Source organism: Lepidochelys kempii, chromosome 6 (genome assembly GCF_965140265.1).
Source record: "Lepidochelys kempii isolate rLepKem1 chromosome 6, rLepKem1.hap2, whole genome shotgun sequence".
Lineage (NCBI taxonomy): Eukaryota > Metazoa > Chordata > Testudines > Cheloniidae > Lepidochelys > Lepidochelys kempii.
Genome location: NC_133261.1, coordinates 90,582,383 through 90,603,949, shown reverse-complemented (window position 1 = coordinate 90,603,949; position 21,567 = coordinate 90,582,383). Strand labels below are relative to the sequence as shown.

At 50.4% G+C, this 21,567-nt stretch overlaps 2 protein-coding genes across 11 annotated transcripts in view; one reads left to right on the top strand and one right to left on the bottom strand.

Annotated features, from left to right (window-relative positions):
• ABCD4 (ATP binding cassette subfamily D member 4) overlaps window positions 1-3,809 on the top strand; it is a 34,551-nt gene extending 30,742 nt beyond the window's left edge. For 8 of the 10 annotated variants that reach the window (XM_073349150.1, XM_073349153.1, XM_073349152.1 and 5 more), the window contains one exon: window positions 1,846-2,208. In XM_073349150.1, coding sequence (XP_073205251.1) covers window positions 1,846-2,180 — 335 coding nt within the window. In that variant the 3' untranslated portion in view covers window positions 2,181-2,208. The other 2 variants (XM_073349158.1, XM_073349151.1) reach the window with 1 other exon arrangement.
• On the bottom strand, window positions 528-20,261 carry LOC140913193 (acetyl-coenzyme A synthetase 2-like, mitochondrial). The gene is made up of 14 exons (XM_073349159.1): window positions 19,614-20,261; window positions 17,746-17,842; window positions 17,332-17,531; window positions 16,055-16,230; window positions 13,720-13,872; window positions 9,420-9,567; window positions 8,610-8,747; window positions 8,267-8,359; window positions 7,676-7,788; window positions 6,871-6,997; window positions 6,008-6,135; window positions 4,894-4,957; window positions 4,234-4,355; window positions 528-4,080 (listed from the first exon to the last, which is right to left on the bottom strand). The coding sequence occupies exons 1-14, from the start codon at window positions 19,924-19,926 to the stop codon at window positions 3,904-3,906; spliced, it is 2,049 nt and encodes a 682-aa protein (XP_073205260.1). The 5' UTR covers window positions 19,927-20,261; the 3' UTR covers window positions 528-3,903.
• Window positions 20,262-21,567: the final 1,306 nt, after the last annotated feature.

Here is a 21,567-nt window from a genome sequence, read left to right as displayed (position 1 = left end):
CTCGGCTGGCGGCTGTCATAACCGGGGCCCTGATGTTCCCCACAGTGCCACACAACCCACCCTTTGGTGTGGAATTGTGCTCTGGAATCTCAACTTTTGTTTGTTTTCTAGCTCTAATGGTTGGGAAGATAAACTTGAAAACGTGACCTGCTCAGAATCCGCGCAGTGTTGTCTGCGTAGCAGCAGGCCGCCTGAAATAACTCTGAGCGGGAGTATTGTGCTTAGGAAGGAAAAATCAAATGCACAGCTACAAAATGGAGAATAACTGGCTCAGCAGCAGCAGAGGATCTGGGCCCATAGTGGATCATAAATTGAATATGAACCAACAATGTGATGCATTTGAGAAAAGGCAAATATCCATTCTGGGTGTATTAACAGGAGTATCATATCTAAGCCATGGGAGGTAATTTTTCTACTCAGCACTGGCACAGCCTCAGCTGGCGTATTGTGACCAGTTCTCAGCACAACAGTTGAAGAAAAATGTGGACAAATTGGAAGGAGTCCAGAAGAGAGCAACACAACGGATAAACAGTTTAGACAACCTGACTTTTATGAGGAAAGGTTAAAAAAAACTGGGCACGTTCAGTCTTGAGGAAAAAAGAGTGAAGGGGGGAAGCTGATAAATCTTCCAATATGTTAAGGTCTGTTGTTGAGAGGATAGTGATCAGTTTTCTCCATGTCTATTGAAGGTAGGACAAGAAGTAAAGGGCTTAATCTGGAGTAAAGGAGATTCATGTTGCTATCAGGAAAAACTAACTATAAGGCTCGTTAAGCACTGAAACAAGTTACCAAGGGACGTTGTGGAATCCCCATCACTGGAGGCTTTTAAAAAAGAGATTAGACAAAAACCTGTCCGGGTGATCTGGGTTGACTTGATCCTGCTTCAGCGCAAGGAGCTGGACTAATTGACGACTTGAGGTCCCTTCCAGCCCTTTATTTCTATGATCTATCCCATTCATCACATTGGGATGTTGATTCTGAAACCTAAAGATCCAAATGTACCTGGCAGCCTTGTTGAGCTGGATGTTTCTGCTAAAGTGAATCACCAATGGAAATGCTTACAGCACGATCCCCAGGCACCAACACCTGCAGCTTGTTTCCTCTCAACCCCTGCCCACCAGTACAGAAATCTTTGGCATATTGAAAACAAAAATTATGGAGTCTGTAAAATAAATTCAGTTTAATCTCTAACCAATACCCCAGGGACTCCAGGACTGTAGTATTAATAAACCTCTTCATTTTTAATTTAAGTGAAATGGCTGCAGAATTTCCAGTCTGCCCCACCAGCTTGTAGCTGAATTCAGAAACATTGCCACAGAATTGAGGTCCAGTTTGTGGAGTGAATGGGCCTGGGGTTCTAGCTTCCCCAATGTCGCCAGCCCTGGAGACTTTCTCATAGGGGAGACTTCCCCAGATTATAAGGTGTTTGAAGGTTCTTAGGGAAAGACAAACCCCGGTGATACTCACTGGCATCTGGCTGTGATGGAGGGGGTACGTGACGCGAGCTGCATTCTTTTGGCTGGAGTAGGAGTCCTTTTGGGAAGACCAGGTTTCCCCTTCAGCAGATAGTAGCTTTGGGAGCTGGGACCAGCGGTGAACAAAGGTCCCTACTCTGCTTCTCTGGTACCTTTTGTAGTTTGCCTAAGAGTCCCTCCATGGAGGTTTCAGCCTTGCCAGCTCCATGCAGCATGTGAGCAATGTTCTCAACAGCTGCTCAGTTCAGAATCCACACCTACAGGGAAGAGCAGGCTCGAGGGCAGGGATTGGTTGGGCTGGCTAGCTAGCCTGAGTGGTTGTAGTCCTTGGATGATGCCATGTTGATGGGGCTTTCTGCTTTGCTCTCAGTGTTGGATGAAGCCACCAGTGCTCTGACAGAGGAGGTGGAGAATGAGCTATACTGCACCTGCGCTCAGCTGGGGATGACACTAGTCAGTGTGGGACATCGCACCAGCCTGGAAAAGGTGAGACAGAGAGTGGCAGACCTATTTCCATCAGCAGTGTGGGGCCTGTTAGCTCCTGGACTGCATGTGGGACTGAACAGGGCAGGGAAGGGCAGGTGGATGAATGGGCGAGGCATATGTTGTCAGTGGGTGGATGGCATGGAGTTGGGCAGGGAGGGAGAGAGATGGTGGGGTGTATATGGGTCAGCTCCTGGGGAGGAAGTGGATCCCCCCCTTTGAAGCCAAGGCACTCAGTTGTGTGTTGCTGAATTGCAGTTTCACAGCTGGATTTTGAAACTCTCCGGAAGAGGAAGATGGGAACTAACAAGAACCCAGAGAGTGAGGAGGCTCCCAGCCAGTGAGGGATGCTGAACAACGTACTGAGGCTTGAGACTGGTTAATTACCCAGGAGCTGCAGAAACTACCTGCACCACAGGAGATACCTGATTAGTAGAACTGTAGGAACTGCAGAGCCACCAGGAGCCAATAAGTATTCAGGGAGGAAGGTGATGGTTTCTGGATTTTACTGAAGGAACCAGGGCTGAGTCTTTTCTTTCTGCCTGTTGTCCAAACTGCTGCTTGTTGGGTGCTGCTGAGAGTGGAGGCTTCTGTCCCTCCCAGAGAGGGGCTTCTCCCCAAACCTTTCCCCTGGCATCTGATTCCCTCTTCCTGCCTATCGTGCTAGGGGGAGCAGAAGGAGCCCCTCTTCTTGCTGCTTTTGAGAGGGGATAACTTTGGGTGGAGTGGGGGAACTTCTGGGTGCCAGGAGAAGGCATCATTTGGTGCTATGCAAAGGCAGGGCCAGTGCTGCCTGCATTTGACTGCAGTGTGATGCTGGCTCAGAAAGGACCATAGTCTCCACAGGGACCATTATCATCTGGGCCTGAGGCTGGAATCTGTTTGGATGGACAGGGCCCATGTCTCCTCATTCTGTTCAGGGTCGTGCTCAGCACATGGTGGATTAGTCCATGGAGTTTGTGTCGTCTCACCCTAGGGTGAACCTCACTAGAAGCATTTTGCATGAAAATCCCAGGCCTGTTCGCATGGGGTATGTGTGTCAGCATTCATCAAGAAGCCTGAGCTGGTGCCAGGCAGCAGCCGCCACCGCCTCCTGTCATCCTGCACTAGGGCTGGCCTTACACGAGGGCTACGTGGGCGACTGCCTAGGGCATTGAGGATGCAGCGTCCGAGTGCCACAAGCTGGTGGCCCTGGGCTACCAGAGCAGGGGTGAGTGGAAGCTGGGCTGGAGCCTCTGGCCAGCTGGGCGGGGGGTGGGCAGTGCTGCCCTGAGCTGCCAGCCTTTCTGGGAGGTGCAGGTCAGCCAGGCTCATGCCTGCAGAGCCAGTGCACCCACTCTCCTCCTGCTAGGTGTGCAGGGGTGTATGGCCAGGGGAGACCCTGGGGTCAAACTTCTCCCTGTGCAGCCTGGCAGGCACCTGATCCCTGCACCCCATGCTGCAGTTCTCAAACTCCAAAGAAAGGCCGACTCTGTCTGCACCGCCACCCCTCCCCTACACAGACACAGTGCTGTGGCAGTGGGTTTGGAGCAGCAGCCGGAAAAGTGTCAGCGATTAGTGTTCTACATGGACATGCTGGAGCTGGGAGCCATCCTGAAGAGAGGCCTCCAATCTGGGGTTAACTAACCTCCCCCCTCTGCCTCCTTTCTCGTTATCCAGATGCTGGGAGGGGTATGGTGGCTTCTCACTAGGGCCTTCTGCTTCTCAGGGAGGAAGCAGGACCCCCTTCCTCACCCCCTCACTCCTACTGCCCCCAGACATGGTCACCTCTCAGAGGAGCGGTCTGCTTTGGAGGTTTAGTCCAAGGTCTTCAGTGCCGGTGTAAAAAATAAAGGTCTGATCTCAGCTGAATTACTGGTGCCTGCTGATTGGCTTTTTCTAGCCTAGGTCCCAAATTTGATGGGGGTGGGAAGCGTGAAGAAAAGGGGAGCAGAGAGCACTCATGTTACTGGCCCTGCTCCTCCTGCAGGAGGCGCTTGTGCCCCTTGATGATCTCCTCTACAGCCTCGTGGTCATCTAAGGTGGTCAGGTCCCCAAGCTCATCTGCCTTGTTCTCTACAATCTTCTTCAGGACACGGCGCATAATCTTACCTGAACGGGTCTTGGGGAGCCGCTTTGTGACCTGTGGCAGAAAGGAGCAGAGTAAGCGCTGGAGCCCTAAGCTGTATCATCTGGGGCTGGGAGCAGTGGGGAAGGGGCTTCCGCCATGCTGTTGAGACAGGGTTGAGGGCATACAGGGTGTAGTATGGGCAGGAACAGGCCTACGGGCTGTTACCTGAACATATTCAGGGCTTGCGTATTTTGCAATCTTCTGTGAGACCAGCTCCTTGAGTTCATTGCTCAGCCTCTCCTGAGAGATATCAGTCCCCTTCTTCAGCACAATGAACACATACGCTCCTGGGAAAAGATGGAGTTACTCATCCATGCACTAAGCCATGGTTCAGGGAGATGTCCAGTGCAGGGCTAAGCACTCTGCAGCTGGCTGAGATGCAACCTGAAGTATGATAGGGGCTGAGATGGTGTGTCTGTGACCTAAGTGAATCTCTGAAATGGTATCACCAAAGCTGAGACTGTTCCTCTACAAGGCTACAGTTCCTCTACTCCAATGAAGTTGTGGGACCTCCCTCCTGAAGATGTCCTGGAGGGAGTCCTGTGTTGCCTGAAGCTGCAAGCCCCTGCAGTGTAATGCTACCAGAGACTTGCCCCCTTCCAGCTCAAAGCCATGTGGCTCTTGCGGGGACTCCCACCACATACTCTGTGTCCTACAAAGCTTACTGTGTGTGCCGCAGGGGTGAGTGTGGTCCCTGTGTCCCTATGCCCCAGTACAAGTCAGGTATGCAGTCACCCTGAGAATGACTCTTCCCCCCCACCACTAGCCCTAGCAGCTGTGAAGCCCATTACAGAGATTGCAGTAGCAGGAATCAGAGCCCCTCACCTTCTCCTTTGATCTCATGAGGGAAGGCGATCACGGCTGACTCTGCCACTGCTCTGTGCTGATTCTGGAACAAAACATGTCTGCATGTCACTTCAGCAGTCCTGGCAGGCTGTCCTGCCCCACACTGGCCTGGTATGTGGCAGAGAGATGGGGAGCTCCCAAGGTGGCCTCCATGCCCTCTTCCTACTTACCTGCCACAGTAGAGTGTAGGGAAGAGGCCTGACACCTCTGCTTCCCCTTCCAGCTCGGCTTACCTCTGTGAGTGGCAACTACCCACTCTGCTCCTCCCACCCCTGCTGCAGCAGGACCCAGTAACCTGTTCACAAGATCTCACTGGGTAGTCCCTGCTTACAAACCCAGGGACATGTCGGCTCCAAAGAGCACTGAGAGACTCCAATCACATAACAGTGGGGGCCTCCAAGGGTTAATAATCCCCTACATTTGCATGATGCTCTGAATTCACCTAGCTGTAGCCTGAGCTCCAAATAAACCTTTTTCTCTCCCTTGAGTGCAAGGATAGAGCTGGGGCCTGTGCTATTAGAACAGCTTAGTTGTGATATTGGAGCTAAATACTTTGCCATCTCGTCTGATGCTGGTGAGGAAAGTGGAACTTACCATAGTGCAGCCCTGTGCTGGGCTTTTTGACAGAAAGGTAAGAAGGCCTGAAGTGTTTGCAGGGAGAAGGGGTTGCCCCCTACCCAGTAAAGCAGCAGGTACATACTCGTAGCTAGCTTGATGGAACTTGTGATGGGAAGAGTCCTAATGTGACTTGAGAAACGATGGCTGCATGTTGTGATCACTATCCCAGCTGGATAGCTCTAGAGTTGGTTGGAAATCAGAGTGGGAGTGGTAGAGATGAGAGAACTGCTCCTTCCACCCTACCTGCTCCAGGTAGAACTTCTGCCCCATTCCCTACAAAGCCTCCTGCTGGAGCAGAAAACTCGGGCATGATACCAAGGTGCTATGTTCACTCAGTGTTTCATGGCTTCTTTACTTGGAGGCCCCTGTGCCCCTGCTCTGCTCCCTGAAGAGGCTCTCCCCACCTCAGCTCTTTGGACTTGCTTATAAGCTAGGGGTCAGATGTTTGCCACTTCTTTCTGCCCAAGCCTCTTACCACAATATCTTCCAGCTCTGCGGTGCCTAGCCTGTGCCCGCTGACATTGATGACATCGTCCAGACGTCCTGTCAGCTGGTAATATCCTTGGCTAGTACGATAGGCTCCATCTCCCGTGAAGAAAAATCCTGTGATGATCAGAACCGTGAGTCTCTCACAGCTAGCCCATGCTAGCTACACTCTCTTCCCATTACCCATTCCCATTACCTCCATGGCTTAGGTACACCCCTCCCCACATCAACACCATCCCCCTGTATACTATGCCCCCCCTAAACTCACAGCAAAGGGACTTCCCCACTCCCAGTCAACCTCATGGCTTCTCCCAGCTCTACAGCTCAGGGGCATTCTCCGTTACCACCCTTAATTCAGGGGTGCATGCTCCATTGCTGGACTAGCCCCATTCCCACAAGCCTGGGACACATGCCACAGTGCAGCCCTCCATGGTCTGGACACTCTTCTCTTCCCTTTCTCTCATTGCTACAGGAGCTGACATCATTTGTATTACAGAAGCAATTGGTGGTCCCCACTGAGATCAGGATCCCTTTGTGCTATATATACACACATGGTAAGGAGCTGTCCCTGTGCCAAAGAGCTTATGTTCCAAATAGATGAGACAGGCGAAGGGTGGAAGAAAGAAAGAGCCATCTCCATTTTACAGATGGGGAACTGAGGCACAGAGAGGCTACGTGACTTATCCAAAGTGTTGCAGTGAGTCTGTTGGAGCCAGGAATGTAACCCAGATCTCCCATGTGCCAGTCTAGTGCATTTGCCATAAAACACTTCTTCATGTGGCTCTAGAAGCACTCAGTCTCCAATCCATGATCAGCTGTGCTCCTTCCTCTGTCCTTCCCTGCAAATCCTACCTGGGTAAGGCATCAAGTAGGTTTCCAGAAATCTCTTGTGGTCATTGTAAATTGTCCGTGCCATTCCTGGCCAGGCCTGAGAGATGCAGAGGGCTCCAGAGACGCCGTTCTGTGTTAGGACATTTCCCTGGAAAATAATACCCTTGGTCATGACTGGGGCTGAGGGTAACCTTCATGCTTAGTCTTGGGTCTAGTTTTACCTGCCACATCCCCACCACAACCTTCTGACGGGGAGAGACATGGAGAGCAGTGGGGGAGGATCTAGTTCACACCACCCGCAGGGAGATGATGTGCATGTGTAGCCCACTCTGCTGCTTAACACCCGGTATTGGTCCATTGCTTCTGACAGAAGCCAGTTCTCACTCAGGCCCAGCTTGTTCTGTGCCCTTGTCCAGATCTTCTTCCCCTAGTGTGTTCCAGGCTCCCTGGGCACTGGCATATAGCTACAGCTATGATTGTAAGTCTAGCATGGCATCCGTTCAGTTACTGAGGAGCTGGAAACCACTGTTCCAGAAAATACCTTTGTAGCATTTCTGAGGCGAGCCTCCAAACTTCTCCCAGGACAGGGTGCTATAGAGAATGGTGCAGGAACACAGGCTGAGATGTCAAGGGGTTGCTACCAGCTCCCTTGCTGGAGTTGCTCGAAATAGGAGGATCTGTGGGGAGGGGGACATGACCTTGGGGGTGGGGGGGGGTGGAAGACAGGTGCAGCTTGCAAGTTCTCTACTTCCAGCTTCTGCCTCCTAGAGGGGACAGTATGGGAACGTTGGCTAAGAGAACCTCTGGACTGATGGTTGTAAGTTACCTTGTCATCCAGGAGGGCAGGGCTGATCCCAAAGAGTGGTCTCATGGCCATGCCTGGAAGAATCTCATCTCCAGGGCTGGATGGACGGGGAGAGATACAGATGCCTCCTGTTTCTGAGGTAAATGTAATGGTGACACCCATGAAATTAGGTCAAAGCGAAAGCCGTGGAATACTGCTAAGAAATCCACCTTCCCCCCTAAGTCTTGCATGGTTAATGCAGCTGCTTCCGTACCCATGCAGGGGTTACTGTAGGCAAGGCTCTCTGCTGTCTGGAGGTGGCTGGAAAAAATTGTTAATTAGAGATGGAAAGTCTTGCTCATCTAGTCCAGTGCTGGATTGGTCCCTACCGTCTCTTCTCCAGGTTAATTTTAAATCCTATCATTTATTTAACTGTCTGACCTGTGGTGGGGCCAAAAGGCTCCCTGTGCTGGGCACTTGGCTACAATGGGCCATGCACATCTATGGTGATGTCTAAATAATAATTGCCTCAAGCTGAACAATCCCAGATGGGTATTACACCTCCTAAGATGGGGAGATGACTGGGGAACTGCTTAAGTGCCTGTAATGGGAGGGGTCTTCTTTGCTTCTTACCAGTTTGCCACCATGTGTCAACTACTGGGCACCGTGCATCCCCAATCACGTTGAAGTACCACTCCCACGCTTCTGTGTTGATGGGTTCTCCCACTGCAAGGGGAAAGGGAGATGAATCGTGTTTAAGGGACAATTCAGAAAAATCTTTCTCCTTCCGATTTCCTTCGACATACTGGCTTTATCAAGATCATGGACCTGGGCCAACTAATAGGCCTTCTCCTTGGTGGTATATTCTCTCTCACTGCGAAGTACTGACCCAACACACATCTCTAATCCAGCCCACTACGGAACTGAGTCTGAGAGTGGTAGTCTGGTCAGCCCTGAACCATCACCTGGTACCAACCTGATCCAAGGGTCTTGAGGGAAGATCTGTCGTATCTCTTTACCCACTCGTCCCCATATCTCAGCAGCAAGCGAATTGCTGTGGGTGCTCCATAGAACTGATTAATTCGTAACCTCTCCACTGTTTCCCAGTAACGCCCTGGAATAGGAAACTGGGTCAGTTACCTCTAGAATTGGCTCATTCACCCTGATCCCAATACTTTCCTTGCTTCCATACCCCTGCTGTAGCCAGGCCAACCTAGCTCAGGATAAACACCAGGAGCAGCAGCAGTGGCTCTTTCCTTCCTTGAGAGCCCTTCCTGATAACCATCTCCACAGCGCTCTCTGCGGCAGGGAAGGGCACAGCTAGCATCCCCCTCAGGACCCTACCATGTGGAGGTGACTTCCCAAACATGTAATACACAAGAGACTACTCCAGAGAAGGAGGGATTTGCTCTTCTCCTTACTGCTCCACCCATGATTAAGATGGTTTCCTACCACCTCCCCTGGGGTGTGAGAGGAATTCAGTGTGTTCTTCAGCTCCACATAGGGACTCAACTCGTGCCATGGGGGCAGGAGTCTTTGGTATGTGGGCTGAGATGGGAATTAATTTCAGGCCTCTCTCTCTTCTGTATAGAGCATCCAGGGTCACTTCCCTGCTTGCCAGAGATTTCAGAGCAGGGTTACATTCATGCATTTCTAATAGCTTCTTACAGTTTTAGCAGAATGGCTGCCAAGCATTTTTGAAGAAGGATCCTTGGTCCCTCAGCCCCACAGCCTCTTTCGGCTGCCCTTCCCTGAGGCCAGGGCTCTTCTGAACTTCATTACTCACCAGGATTGGGGTACACTGGAGTGCTCTCAAAAAGGACTGTGGTACCTCCGTTGCACAGAGGGCCGTACACCACGTAACTGTGCCCCGTGATCCAGCCGATGTCGGCTACGCAGCCAAAGACATCCCCATCGTGGTAATCAAACACATACTGTGCAAAAAAAAGAAGAGAGCAAGAGCTATAGCCTGGAGACAGGGCCCCTCCTACCACAGAGGTTGCCAGAGCAGCTCTTGTGTGGGAGAGATCTATAACTAAAGTCTCCTGTCTCTGCCAGTCTTGTCTTTCCCTTCATAGATGCCAAGGCCAGAAGGAGCCATTGTGATCACCTCACCTGCCCTCCTGTGTAACACAGGCCATAAAACTTCTCCCAAATAATTCCTAGAGCAGGTCTTTTAGAAAAAACATTCCATCTTGACTTAAACATTGCCTTTGATGGAGAATTCACCACAGGCTTGGCAAATTGTTCCAATGCTTAATTACTGTTCAAAATTTACACCTTATTTCCAGTCTGAATTTGTCTAGCTTCAACTTCTAGTTGTTGGATCATGTTATACTTTTCTCTGCTAGACTGAAGAGTCTATTATAAAATATTTGTTCCCCGCGTGAGTACTTATAGACTGTCATCAACTCACACCTTAATCTTCTCTTCAATCTAAATAGATTGAACTCCTTGAGTCTATCACTATAAGGCATGTTTTCTAATTCTTTAATCATTCTCATGGCTCTTCTCTGAACCTTTTCCAATGTATCAACATCCTTCTTGAATTGTGGACCCCAGAACTGGACACGCTATTCCAGCAGCGGTTGCACCAGTGCCAAATACAGAGGTAAAATAATCTCTCTACTCCTACTTGAGATCCCCTTGTTTATCCCAGGATGCCGTTAGCTCTTTTGGCCATACTGTCACACTGGGAGATCCTGTTCACCTGATTATCCACCATGACTCCCAAATTGTTTTGAGTCACTGCTTCCCACCCTCTCTGCTACACCAATCTGTCACAGCTTGTCCCTGTTTAGCCTGTAAGCAGGGACTGGCCTATTCTGCATTTGCGCAGCACCCAGCACAATGGAGCCGTAGTCCTGGTTAGGGCCCTGCTGAAAAAGAAATAAATAACTAAAGCAGCTTCAGTCCTGTGCTGAGGAAAGGAGCCAGGGTCCTGATGCAAATTCAAACAAGCCAGTTCCCATTACTACTGGAGTCAACACTTGAGGACTGTCAGGAACTCCAGAAGACCCTTCTAAAGGTAGACTTGGCAACATGATTTCAGATGAAATTCACTGTTGGCAAGGGCAAGGGTATGTTTGTTGGAATGAATAATTTGGACCACTCCTTCACATTGCTGGATTCTAAATTGACTCACGGAAAAGAGCTGCTTTGTGCAAACAAGTTATTAGGCTGTATAATGAATTGAACTGACCATGTGATACTGCCATTAGACAAATCAACAGTAAGTTCATAGCTGAAGTTGTGTTCAGCATTGCTTGTCACGTCACACACAGGTACAGTAGAAATAGAAATGAGTGGAGGCCTAGAAGACTTCTCTAAGAGGCTAGACTATTTAGTTCAAAGAGGAGATGAGTCAGAGGGGATGTGACAGTGGTGTATCGATTTGCCAGTTAAAAAAAAAAAAAAATTCTTTCCACTTGCCAGCCCTCAAACTCCCCCGTGAGCAGAACTGGGCTCCTTCCACCTCACAACACTCTCTAATAAGGACAAATAGTTGCACTGCTGCTCTGCAAGCCAAACTCGATTCCAACCCCTCTCTTCTTGTGGCGTTGGCTCTGCAGGGCTAGCAGGCGGACACCCCTCTGTCCCTCTCCGCAAGTTAAGCCTGGCTCCGCACCAGCACAGGGAGCCGGAGTTCAGACCTTGCTATTTTCCACACCCTCCCATTTCATTGGATGTAGGGGGAGGGACAGAATGTCCTAAAGTAACTGGATAGCAGGGCTGGCCCTGAGCGTGAAACCTGTATTTTACTTGGGCCTGGCTCCTCTTACTCCATTTCCCATCTGTTTCCCACCAAGCAAGTTTCCTGGTGTAATGTCTCTTGGAAGCCCTTTGTTTCTTGGCGGTTGCTCTGGGATCCGCCATTTCCAACAATACTTTAAAAGCCTTTCGTCCCTTACTAACATGCTCTAGCTGCCATTAGGTTTGCTGTGGCAATGCTCCAGCAGCTCCCCGCAAAGTGGGCCCCGCTGACAGGAGGGTGACAGATGAGGATTCCAGGGGTGAGGAAGGCTCTGGTGTGTTTGTAATGGAAACTCGCTGTCCTCTGAGCTAGTCTCTGTTTAAAGTAACAGAGTATTCAAGCAGCAGCAGCTTGCTGAACCCACCCGGGGAAAACGAGCCGGAATTCATTCCAGCTCTGGTCATGTTTTCCAGAGCAGCTGGAGCTAAAGTGGCCTTGTGTTGGAATTGGACAGTGCTGCCTCATTCCCACATTCCTGTCTTGGGGCAACATCCGCTGCTTTGTTCTGTGTCCAATCACTGGCTCCCTGATTTCCACATGTCCCACCTCCAGGCACACAGGGCATTTCAGACTTAAGTCACCAGATCTGGCCTCACATGAATGCTAGATGCACCAAGGCTAGGACTGGAGCCCTCTGGTAAGAGGGCCTGGGTGGAGGTGTGAAGGTCCCTGGATCAGGTATAGGGGGAGCTTGCCCATGGCTAAGGAGCCCACACTGAGGTGTTTAGAAAGGGACTTGTCTCATGAGAAGCCAGAAGGGTGGCTCTTGTGTAAGACCGACAGGCCCTGGTGGTCAGGGGGCAGGATTGAACCTGGGACCTCTGGAGCTTAGTGCATGAGCATCTACTGCATGAGCTAAAAGCCACATGGCTGTTAGCTAAGGCTGTAGAGCAGACTCATTAATCTCTCTCTCTCTCTCTCTAAGTGGTCTTGGTGCCACTAGATGGGACAGAACACCACACCCAGGAGGTGTGTGGGTTACACTTGGAAGCTGTTTGCTTGGTGAACTGTCTCAAGCAATGGACTTTTCCCCACTTCCCTTGGAGGGCTGTTCTGCAGCCCAGTACTGTGCTGTCTCAGGAACACGAGTGTGGCTCAGCACGTGAGCTCCCAGCAGCTCGGTCTCCAGCTCTCTCTCATGTCTACACAGCAAAAAACCAACAACCCCACGGCAGTGAGTCTCTGCACCTAAGTCAACGGGTGCCCAGTGCTCACGCTACAGCACTAGAAATAGCCATGTAGGCATTCATGCTCAGGCTCTGAAGCCCGGGGGAAGAGGGTGAGTGTCAGAGCCTGAGCTCCAGCCTCAGCGGGAATGTCTACACAGCTAGTTTTAGTGGCGTGGCATGAGCCTGAGTCTGTATACCCAGGCTCTGAGACTCGCTGCTGTGGGGCTTTTCCCCCCAAGTGTAGATGTATCTTCAAAGGTCTTGCCTACAGGCAACCTAATGACTGGAATAAAATCTGGGACATTGCTGTCTGTTTTAGGGGCTTCCTCTTCCCAAAGCTACCTCTGCTCTATTGAAGTATGGACCCCTCTCTTTAGTGCTCTAGGGGCTCTCTTCAGGAGCAGAGCTTTCACTCTCATGTATGCTTAGGGGTAGTTGAAGCTCAGAACACAGGGGAGAGGGGGCTTGGAGATCTCTCTCTCTCTCTGTAAGTATATCCTGTATTCCCCATTGCCGGCCTGTAAGCAGGTTGCTGGCTAAATTGCAACAGAGCTTATGCAGAGAAGGAAAAGGCTGGAATATTTCTGTAAGATACCAGCCATTTCTCCCTCTCCATCCCCTGGAATAAACTGGCTGGGTGTCTGAGCAATGCTTTTCTCTGTGGGTAGAGCACCCTCCCTGAACCGATTGGCTCAGGGCGTGGCGAGGACAGAAGAAGGAAAAAACAAATGTTTAAACATAAATGACTGTAAATATAAAACCTGTGTCTTGCTGGCATTTGCTGCTCCTCCCCCCCTTTCTACCTCACTTGTCATCTTGGCAGCTCTTTGAGGCATAGACCGCCTCTTCCCAAGGGTTGGAGCAGTGCCCAGCAGAACAGGGCACCCAGGTCTACCTGGGGCCTCTGGGTGCTACTATAAGTAATGAATAATTGACCTGCTCTAGAACATGCACTGGTGCCCCCTGTTGTCTGGACTCAGTCCTGCTCCATTCCTAGTAACCGTCTTGCTCTCCAGCAGCTGGACCCCTAATAACATTAGCAGCTCCCAGATTGTGCTTTAGCTCAAATAGTAGAGACATGATCTTGTCATCATAGCTTGGTAGTTCTGCTGCCTGTACGCCTTGACCCGACATCCCTGGTGTCTGTGTCTAGGCCTCATTACCTTGTGTGTGATGGCAGCATAGAGCAAGTATCCTGCCTGGGAGTGGACCAGCCCCTTGGGTTTGCCAGTACTGCCTGATGTGTAGAGAAGGAACAGCAAGTCTTCACTCTCCATGGCAGCAGGCTCACAGCATACATCCTCTTTCATCATTTCCTATGACACAAAGCAGAGTGGTTCTCACTCAGCTCCAGGATCTCCTCACAGCCCCCAGATTTCCCTCCATTCTCCCCACACTTGCTCTGACCTTACATTTCATTAGTCATTTACTAAGCCCAGAAGAGCTGAATGGAAAGCATTGTATACGTCAGAGAAATGAACCCCACTGTGGCTTATTCCTCTGCTGCCTGGTGACGGGCTAACGCTGCTTGGCAGGGGGATAGCACTGCGGAGGCTGGGACAGCACTCTAGCAAACCAGATCCTAACCCCTCTCCCCACATTCAGGCTCTTGAATCCTGTTGCTTCTTCCTTCCTACATTTCTCAAGTCCATCCCTTCCTCTCCTTCCATATGGCTAATGTCTCGTCCAATTGGTCAATTCTCATCTTCGTTGCTGCAGCCTCTGCTGCTCTTGCTTCCCTGCCTGATCCTCTCCAGTACATACCAGAATGGGTGCTGCCACTGTGACCATGCCACCCACCTCTCTTCAGAGCCCTTCAGTGTCTTCCTTTCACCTTCCACATCTGGTTTAAGGTCCTTTTCCTCCCGCTCACAAGGCCCTACAGAACGCTGCCCCATCAACATCTTTGCTCTCATTTCCTCCTCTATTTCCTTAGCTTCCTAATCATGTCTTTGCATCTTCTTCTATGCTACCCTTCAGCTTTGAATTCCCTCCCACTCCCAAACGCTCACCCCTTCTTCATTCAGCTGGCTCCTTAAAATGCAGAACTACTCTGGAAAGTGACTATCAAAATGGCACCAATGGGAGCAGTGTTTATTGTTTTTCACTCTTGCCAGATCAAGTGTTCAAGTAAACGGAGGGGTTCTCTTCCACATGCTGGCACCACAAACTCCCCGTGGGTTCTGAGGGTCAAGCTGGCTCTTGCTGGCTCCGGCATCACCACCAGTAATAACGATTCTGCAGTTGGGGGCGCACTTAAAAATTGTGCTGAGGCCCTGTCCAGAATAGACTCCAGCTCCCTCTCCCAGGCCTCTGTAGCCAGCAGGAGTAAAAGGCTGTAATCACTGAGCCAGCAGCTCTAATGCTGAACCCTGCCACAGAGCAGATCTCCTGAGTAGGAAGAGGCCATTTGTTCCTGTCACTTTTCTCACCATAACAGAATTCTATGAGAAGCCTTCTCATGTTAATTAGGTTATTTGTTGAGCACAGACAGTGAGCTCCGCTCTGTACAAAACATGGTGGAGGCAGTTGTTCTGAACCCAGGAGCTAACAACAAAATACTTCTTCAGCAAGCATGAGTGCTGCTCCCCTGAGGTCTGACCATCGTTGGGTGCATTGTGCCTCACTAGGAGCGTAAACACCAAGAGAGACAGCCTGCGTCACTGTCTAGGCCAGGGGTAGGCAGCCTATGGCACGCATGTCAGAGGCAGCACGTGAGCTGATTTTCAGAGGCACTCACACACCCCGGGTCCTGGCCACCGGTCTGAGGGGCTCTGCATTTTACTTTAATTTTAAATGAAGCTTCTTAAACATTTTAAAAACCTTATTTACTTTACATACAACAATAGTTTAGTTATATATTATAGACTTACAGACAGAGACCTTCTAAAAACGTTAAAATGCATTACTGGCACGCGAAACCTTAAATTAGAGTGAATAAATGAAGACTCGGCACACGGCTTCTGAAAGGTTGCTGACCCCTGGTCTATGCCTTGTATAGCACTGACTGCTAGGACTGCCCTCAGTAAATGTGGCCCCACCCAGACTGGAATAGAAGGGTACTGCAGGCCAGGAATAAGGTGCATGGACAAAGCTGTGTGGAGAGCTCAGGGCTGGAATAGCAGGGCGTGCTACAGGCCAGGTCTGAGGTACATGGACAGATAGTTTTCAAGGTCTTGCCCACACTATTGCAGGCTCTGGTTAGTGCTGCCAGCCCCTGATGTTACACAGAGAATATTATGTCTCCAAGAGCTCCCCACATTAACTCATTCATTCATTCTGGAAAGCAGGGCAACTGTTGTTGGGAAGGTTCCTGGCCTGGGCATTAAGCTTCGGACCACGACGCTATTACCCCAGAACAATGTCCCCAGTGCAACTAAGTGCAAACAGGGTCCTTTGGGCTGGGCTGGAAACCCACCCCCACCACTTCTCCCGATTCCCTCGAGCAGATGTCCTACCCTAGGGGGAAGTTGGTGGTAGCTCCATATGGCATCTTACCTCCTCCAGTGGCACATCCAGTTCTGACATGGGAACCTTCTGCTCAGTCCTCATGGAAACCAGAACTCGCTTCACCAGTGGGCACGCATGCACGGCCTGGTCCACTGTCTGCTTCAGCTCAATAACCTTGCCCCCCCGCAGCCCCTGATTCACAGTGATCACTGTCTCTGACTGCGCTGAAGAGGGCAAAAGAGAAGAAAATGAACAGCAGCATGATCAGCCCTTCCCCTCAGCCCAGCTGCCCCTCTGCCCTCCATCATTATTACCAGGATATCTAGCGCCCCCTCCCCCCCGGCTCCAGATACACATCTAACCCTGCCCTGCCCCACATGCCTTTTCTCTCTCCTTCCCCCTCCCATCTCCAGTTTTCATGGCCTCTCTAAAATAAGAGCAGCAGTTTTAAACTCTTTCTTTCCCATTAATGTGTCCCATTAAGTCTCATACAACTTGATGAGAGGCAGCACTCCAGGCCCTTGCTCCCTCTGTTGAGGCAGAGAACTCAAGCCCCCACACCAAGAGACAATGGCCTGACAGACCCTGCTGCTCTAGGAGCTTATTTTTAAAATGCTGAATTTGATGAAGCTGGGCATAGCATCCACTGGGCTGGAAGAGGCTTCTAGTGAGACCTAGTGAATAGCCTTGCATCAGGGGAGGCCCTCTACCAGGATACAGTATTTAGTCCTCTCCTCCCTGCCGTGCATCATCATGGCAGGATTTCTTAATCATCCCTGATAGGGCAGGGGATGTTTCTCCTTAAAGAGGTCCAAGGAGCAGCATTCCAGCACCGTCCCTTGGCAGCATGTGCCACTGCTGAGCTCTGCTTAGGGTTAGAGAGCGTCTCTGAATATTGAACCTGAACTTCCCTGGCTGCATCTTAAGCCTCTTCCTTCCAGGCCTGCCCGTGGGAATGAGCGATCCCTGTGCAAACCGTTTCATCTCCCTCAGTCGACTTCCTGGCTGCAGCTTTTATTTTCCAAACCGTCTCTCAGGGCAGGGCTTGTCTGTAGCTACAGCTTGTGGGGAGTTGTGGTGATGTTCTTGGGTGGCCTGAGCATGTGGTCCAGGGCTCACTTGTTTCCTCCACTCCCTCAGGCCACTCTCTCCTCCATGGCTGGAGGAGTAAGAACGCCGGGGCCAGGAAGCTTTGGGCACAATCCCCACACCCACAGCCCCACTGGTCACTGAAGCTGACAGGGGTTTATATTGTTCTCCAAGGGGCCAGGCTGAAGGGACAATTTGTGCACAGAGCACCTATCAGTTGTGAAGAAGGCTCTTACCATCCCGGATCCTGTCAGCTAGAGCCTCGGAGCTGAATCCGGCAAATACCACTGTGTGTACGGCTCCTATCCGGGCACAGGCTAGCATGCTTGCCACAGCCAGAGGGCATGGGGGCATGTAGATGGTGACTCGGTCACCTTTTTTTACTCCCTGTCGTTTCAAGGTGTTTCCCAGACGGCAGGTCAACTCAAGCAGTTCTCTGTCCAAAGAAACCAGCTTGTAGTTAGAAGCTCTCCCATCCCAGAAGCCTCTCTGAACTGGGAACAGATGGGGCTAGCTTCCCTTCCCTTCCCTTCCCTTCTGGGAGCCCCGCAGAGCTGGAGATAAATGACTCTGGTCCCTTAATCAGATAAGTAACCATACCAGCCCTCTGTGCTCAATTCCTCTAGCTCAGGATTGGGGTAAGTACTGACCTGTATGTAACCCGAACTTCTTTCCCAGGCTCATCTTTCTCCCAGATCAGGGCCACTTTGTCTGGGGCTATATGGACATGTCGATCCAGACAATTCACTGAAAGAGAAGATTGACTGTCATTACTCTCTGAGCTATTTTCAATTCTAGTAAAGCCAGTGCTCGCCACTTCATTTTCTGAATACAATCAGGGTGGCTGCATTGTAAGTTTGACTGTTATTCAACCCCTTAAACCACATCATTGCTAGCACCAGCCATCAGGTCAGAAGCACCACCCCAATCCCACTCCCACACCTTCCTTCCTGCCACACCCATGACCATCCTCATCATCCTTACTTACAATCTGCACATTCCTAACCAGAAACTGCCCCCAAACACCCTGAGTAACCATAACAGCCCTCTGCACTCCTCCTTGGTGGCTCTCTGAGTGCCTCATGAATATTAACTCAGTCATTTCTCAGCAACCCTGTGTGGCAGGTAAGCAATCCACAGGGAACACTACACCTCCCACTGAAATGCAGCTGCCTCTTTAGTGGAATGAGGGAGCTATTAAACAGTGACAGCAGCACTCCAGAAGGCAGTTTAGGACAGGAAGTGAGGAGCGCTGCAGAGGGAATGTAGGGAAGTAGAATGCAATCACCTGAGATGAAATAGGGCCAGAACTCTGGGGGTATGTAGAGTTCCTTGGAATGTTGAATGACCACAAGCGGTCAAGACCTTGGTTTTAAATCTTATCCCAAAGTGGGCTCCTCTGAAAGCACTAGTGTTGCCAACACTTGTAGTTTTATTGGGAGTCTAATTACATATGTTGTTCGTTGTAGAGCTCCAGCTCCCAGAGTTGCGATTAGGTGAGACTTTCAGCTTTCATTTAAAAAAAGTTAATTTCTCTCCCTCATGGTTCCAGAGAAAAGCTTGAAAAAACTGACCCCTGAAGGCTCAAAAGCCAGAAGGCAAATAAAAAAAGAACTAAAACTTATTTTTGAAATCTCATGATTTTGGGGGGCCTGACTCACGATTTTTGAGTGATTTGGGGTTGGCAGTGCTGCTATCTAGCGCTGTGAAGAGGCACTCGTTGATAATGGATAAGGGAAGAGCACTAACTTCTATTTGATGACCTCAGTAGTACATGGGTGCACCTTTGAGGACTCCCACAAAAGGGTACTGACCAGGCCCAATGACACAGCTTGCGAGAGCAGCTAGGCTCACAGCACATGGTGGTCCAGCTGTATTCATACATCCTAATGAGACACACTTGCTCCCCTACAACCAATCACATTCCTACACACCTACTACACACAGCCAATTGGAACGTTCCTGGCAGGCGTCCTCTGGCTGAACTTGTGCCTGGATCTGAGAAACCATCCCTCATTTGAACCCTTTTACCAGACCGTGCTGCTCAGCTCTACCTCCCTAGTTTTTCTTTAAGTGTTGGATTGAGTGACACCGTTGAGCACTCCTGGATTTGTGTGTGAGGAGAATAAGACTGGGAACAAACATGCCAGGGAAAGTGGGGGTCAGAGGCAGGTGCTGTCCTAGACTCACACCCTCGCTCTCTGACACACGTTCTTCCCTTGCCTTCCTCCCTCTTTGATGTTTGTTCCTCAGACTATTCCTCTCAGTTTAGGATTTCCACATGCAGGGGAAAGACAGATTGGTGCACTTCCAAGAAAGTGTCTAAAAATAGAAAGCTAATTCTTGCTGCCATAGAACTTCCCCAGTAGCAACTGGCTAACAGAAGGAGTTAAAGGTGTGTGCATTCCCAGGAACAGATTCATGAGACTGAAAAGGATCCATCCTGAAGATGCTGGGACCAGGTGGGTTCCCCAAGAGGCCAGCAAACTAGGGTGGGGAGGTCTGGCTTCCTGCTTACCTGCTACATTCAGTTGTCCTCCCAGGAACCAGGACACCCAGCCCTGCTGTAGATTACAGTCTTGTACAGAGTGAAAAGGATTAATCCACATGAGTCGGTTTCTCCCTAGAGCTCCCCAGAATTCATCTGCCTGCTCCACTGACACCTTGTACAGCCCTGGGTGGTCCCTTGATCCAGGGAACGCTGCAGCTTCTGGCATATATGCAGTCAGGGGCCCGCCACTCCAAGCTCTAGCTATTCCAGAAGAAAAGGGTCCTCTAGAGGATTGACAGAAGACTTTTAGGCAGCAAGCCCTAGGAAGCAGCCAGGCCATGATCCAGGGTTGCAAGAGAGCTCCCCAACTCTGCAACAAGCAGGAAATGGTCTTCAGAACTCTGCTTTTCTTCTTTAGGTACAAAACTCAGGCTAAGTGCTTTCAGTCTGCCCTGGAGCCGTGGCGTTGAGCGGGAAGGAGTGGAGTGTTAGCTGGGTCTCTCTCTGTCCATCAGATTATAAATCTGCACTCAGCAGACAGCTCAAGAGGTGCGCCGTCTCTTTCTGACACGCTTTCTCGCCTGTTCCAGATGGATACATGAAAAGGAAATTCAGTCCCTTCTAAGGGAGGAAAGGGGGTGGGCTCTAGGAATGTTTGACTGGAATAACCTTCATGCTAATCTGAATTCTGACGACTGCTCTTGCACTGAAGCCAGAACTGGCTGGTGATTGTATTCTCAGCAGCCGGAGCAATCCAGGCTGGCCTGTGTCACCTTACACTTTCCCTTTGTCCTATCATTAACCTGCCCTTGCTTAGAGGTTGAATGGAACAGTTTGCCTGCTAGATTGATCTGGCCCCACCCAAGCCTCCTGACTATCTGCTCCGCTTGAATTCTTTTCCCAATCTCACTTTGTGCCTCCCCCACTCACGCTGCCCCCTGTACCTGTAATTATTTCCCTTCCTTTATGTTCCAAATGACCTCACTCTCCTCAGTCAGAATCCTCCTAAAAATACTCTTCTGAAGTCTTTTAGCCACAGTCCACCACAGAACTATGGGTCTATTATGAGTCTATGAAAATGCTTTGCTGACTGAGATCACACCTTCAGCTGGTTACTCAAGTTGATCTGGGCTGTTTATATACACTCTCTGGGGCGGGGACCGTGCCTTCCTCTTTTTTGTCATTGCTATTTATGCCCTGCCACAGCATGCCCAGAGTTTTACTGGCAACTGTAAAAATGAGATCCTTGTCCCAAGGGGCTTCCCATCTAAAGTTGGACTGAAGAGACACAGCCAGATTCTGATCTGCACCTCCCTGGAGATGCAACACCAAAGGCGAGGGCCAGGCAAAAGTGGCTTCAAGCACAGCTCCTGGAGTAAGTTACAGCAGTCCCTAATTGCACAGCAGCATTGTATAGCTGCCCAGGGATGGTCCCACAGCACAGAATAACCAGAGTTCAAACTACCCTGTCCACTCCCCTTTCTAGCCACTAGCTGCACCCCAACACACCTCTTCTGAGAGCAGCGTAGGGCCCTGTGTTGCTCTTTTGCTAGGGGAATGCCCCCAGACCGGGGTTTCCAATCCCTTTGCACCAGCGGACAGCATCAATGGGCCATAGTGGGACCAAAATCTAGCCTACAGTGAAAGGATAATAGACATGAAGGGTGTGGAGAACAGCCCAATAAAGAAAAGAGGGGTCCCTACCCTCCAAGTCCCAGATTCCTATGCAGAATGAGAGAAAAAAGCTGGTTGCATCTGAGATAGTTTTGTTTGGGTTTTTGGCACTCTCACTGCAGGGGGTGACGTAGCTTCTAGGATTTGTAGAAAGACAAAGGTTTCAATGAGTAGCGCCTCGTCATTTGGTGCAAGACCACAGAAACTGTTTCAGGGATTGGGAGACGGGGATGGAGACTTGCCTGGAGGATGGGGAATAACAGGAAATGAGCCCAAGATGGTGCTAGAGCAGAAATGCCGCACAAGA

Excerpts from the sequence above, each read along its gene's own strand:
- LOC140913193 (XM_073349159.1), bottom strand. The coding sequence starts at position 19,926 with ATGGCCTGGCTGCTTCCTAGGGCTTGCTGCCTAAAAGTCTTCTGTCAA. Across the intron at positions 16,231-17,331 it reads AGCTGACAGGATCCGGGATG|CGCAGTCAGAGACAGTGATC; the intron begins GTAAGAGCCTTC and ends TGCCCTCTTCAG. Across the intron at positions 6,998-7,675 it reads CTGCCCTCCTGGATGACAAG|GGAAATGTCCTAACACAGAA; the intron begins GTAACTTACAAC and ends ATTATTTTCCAG.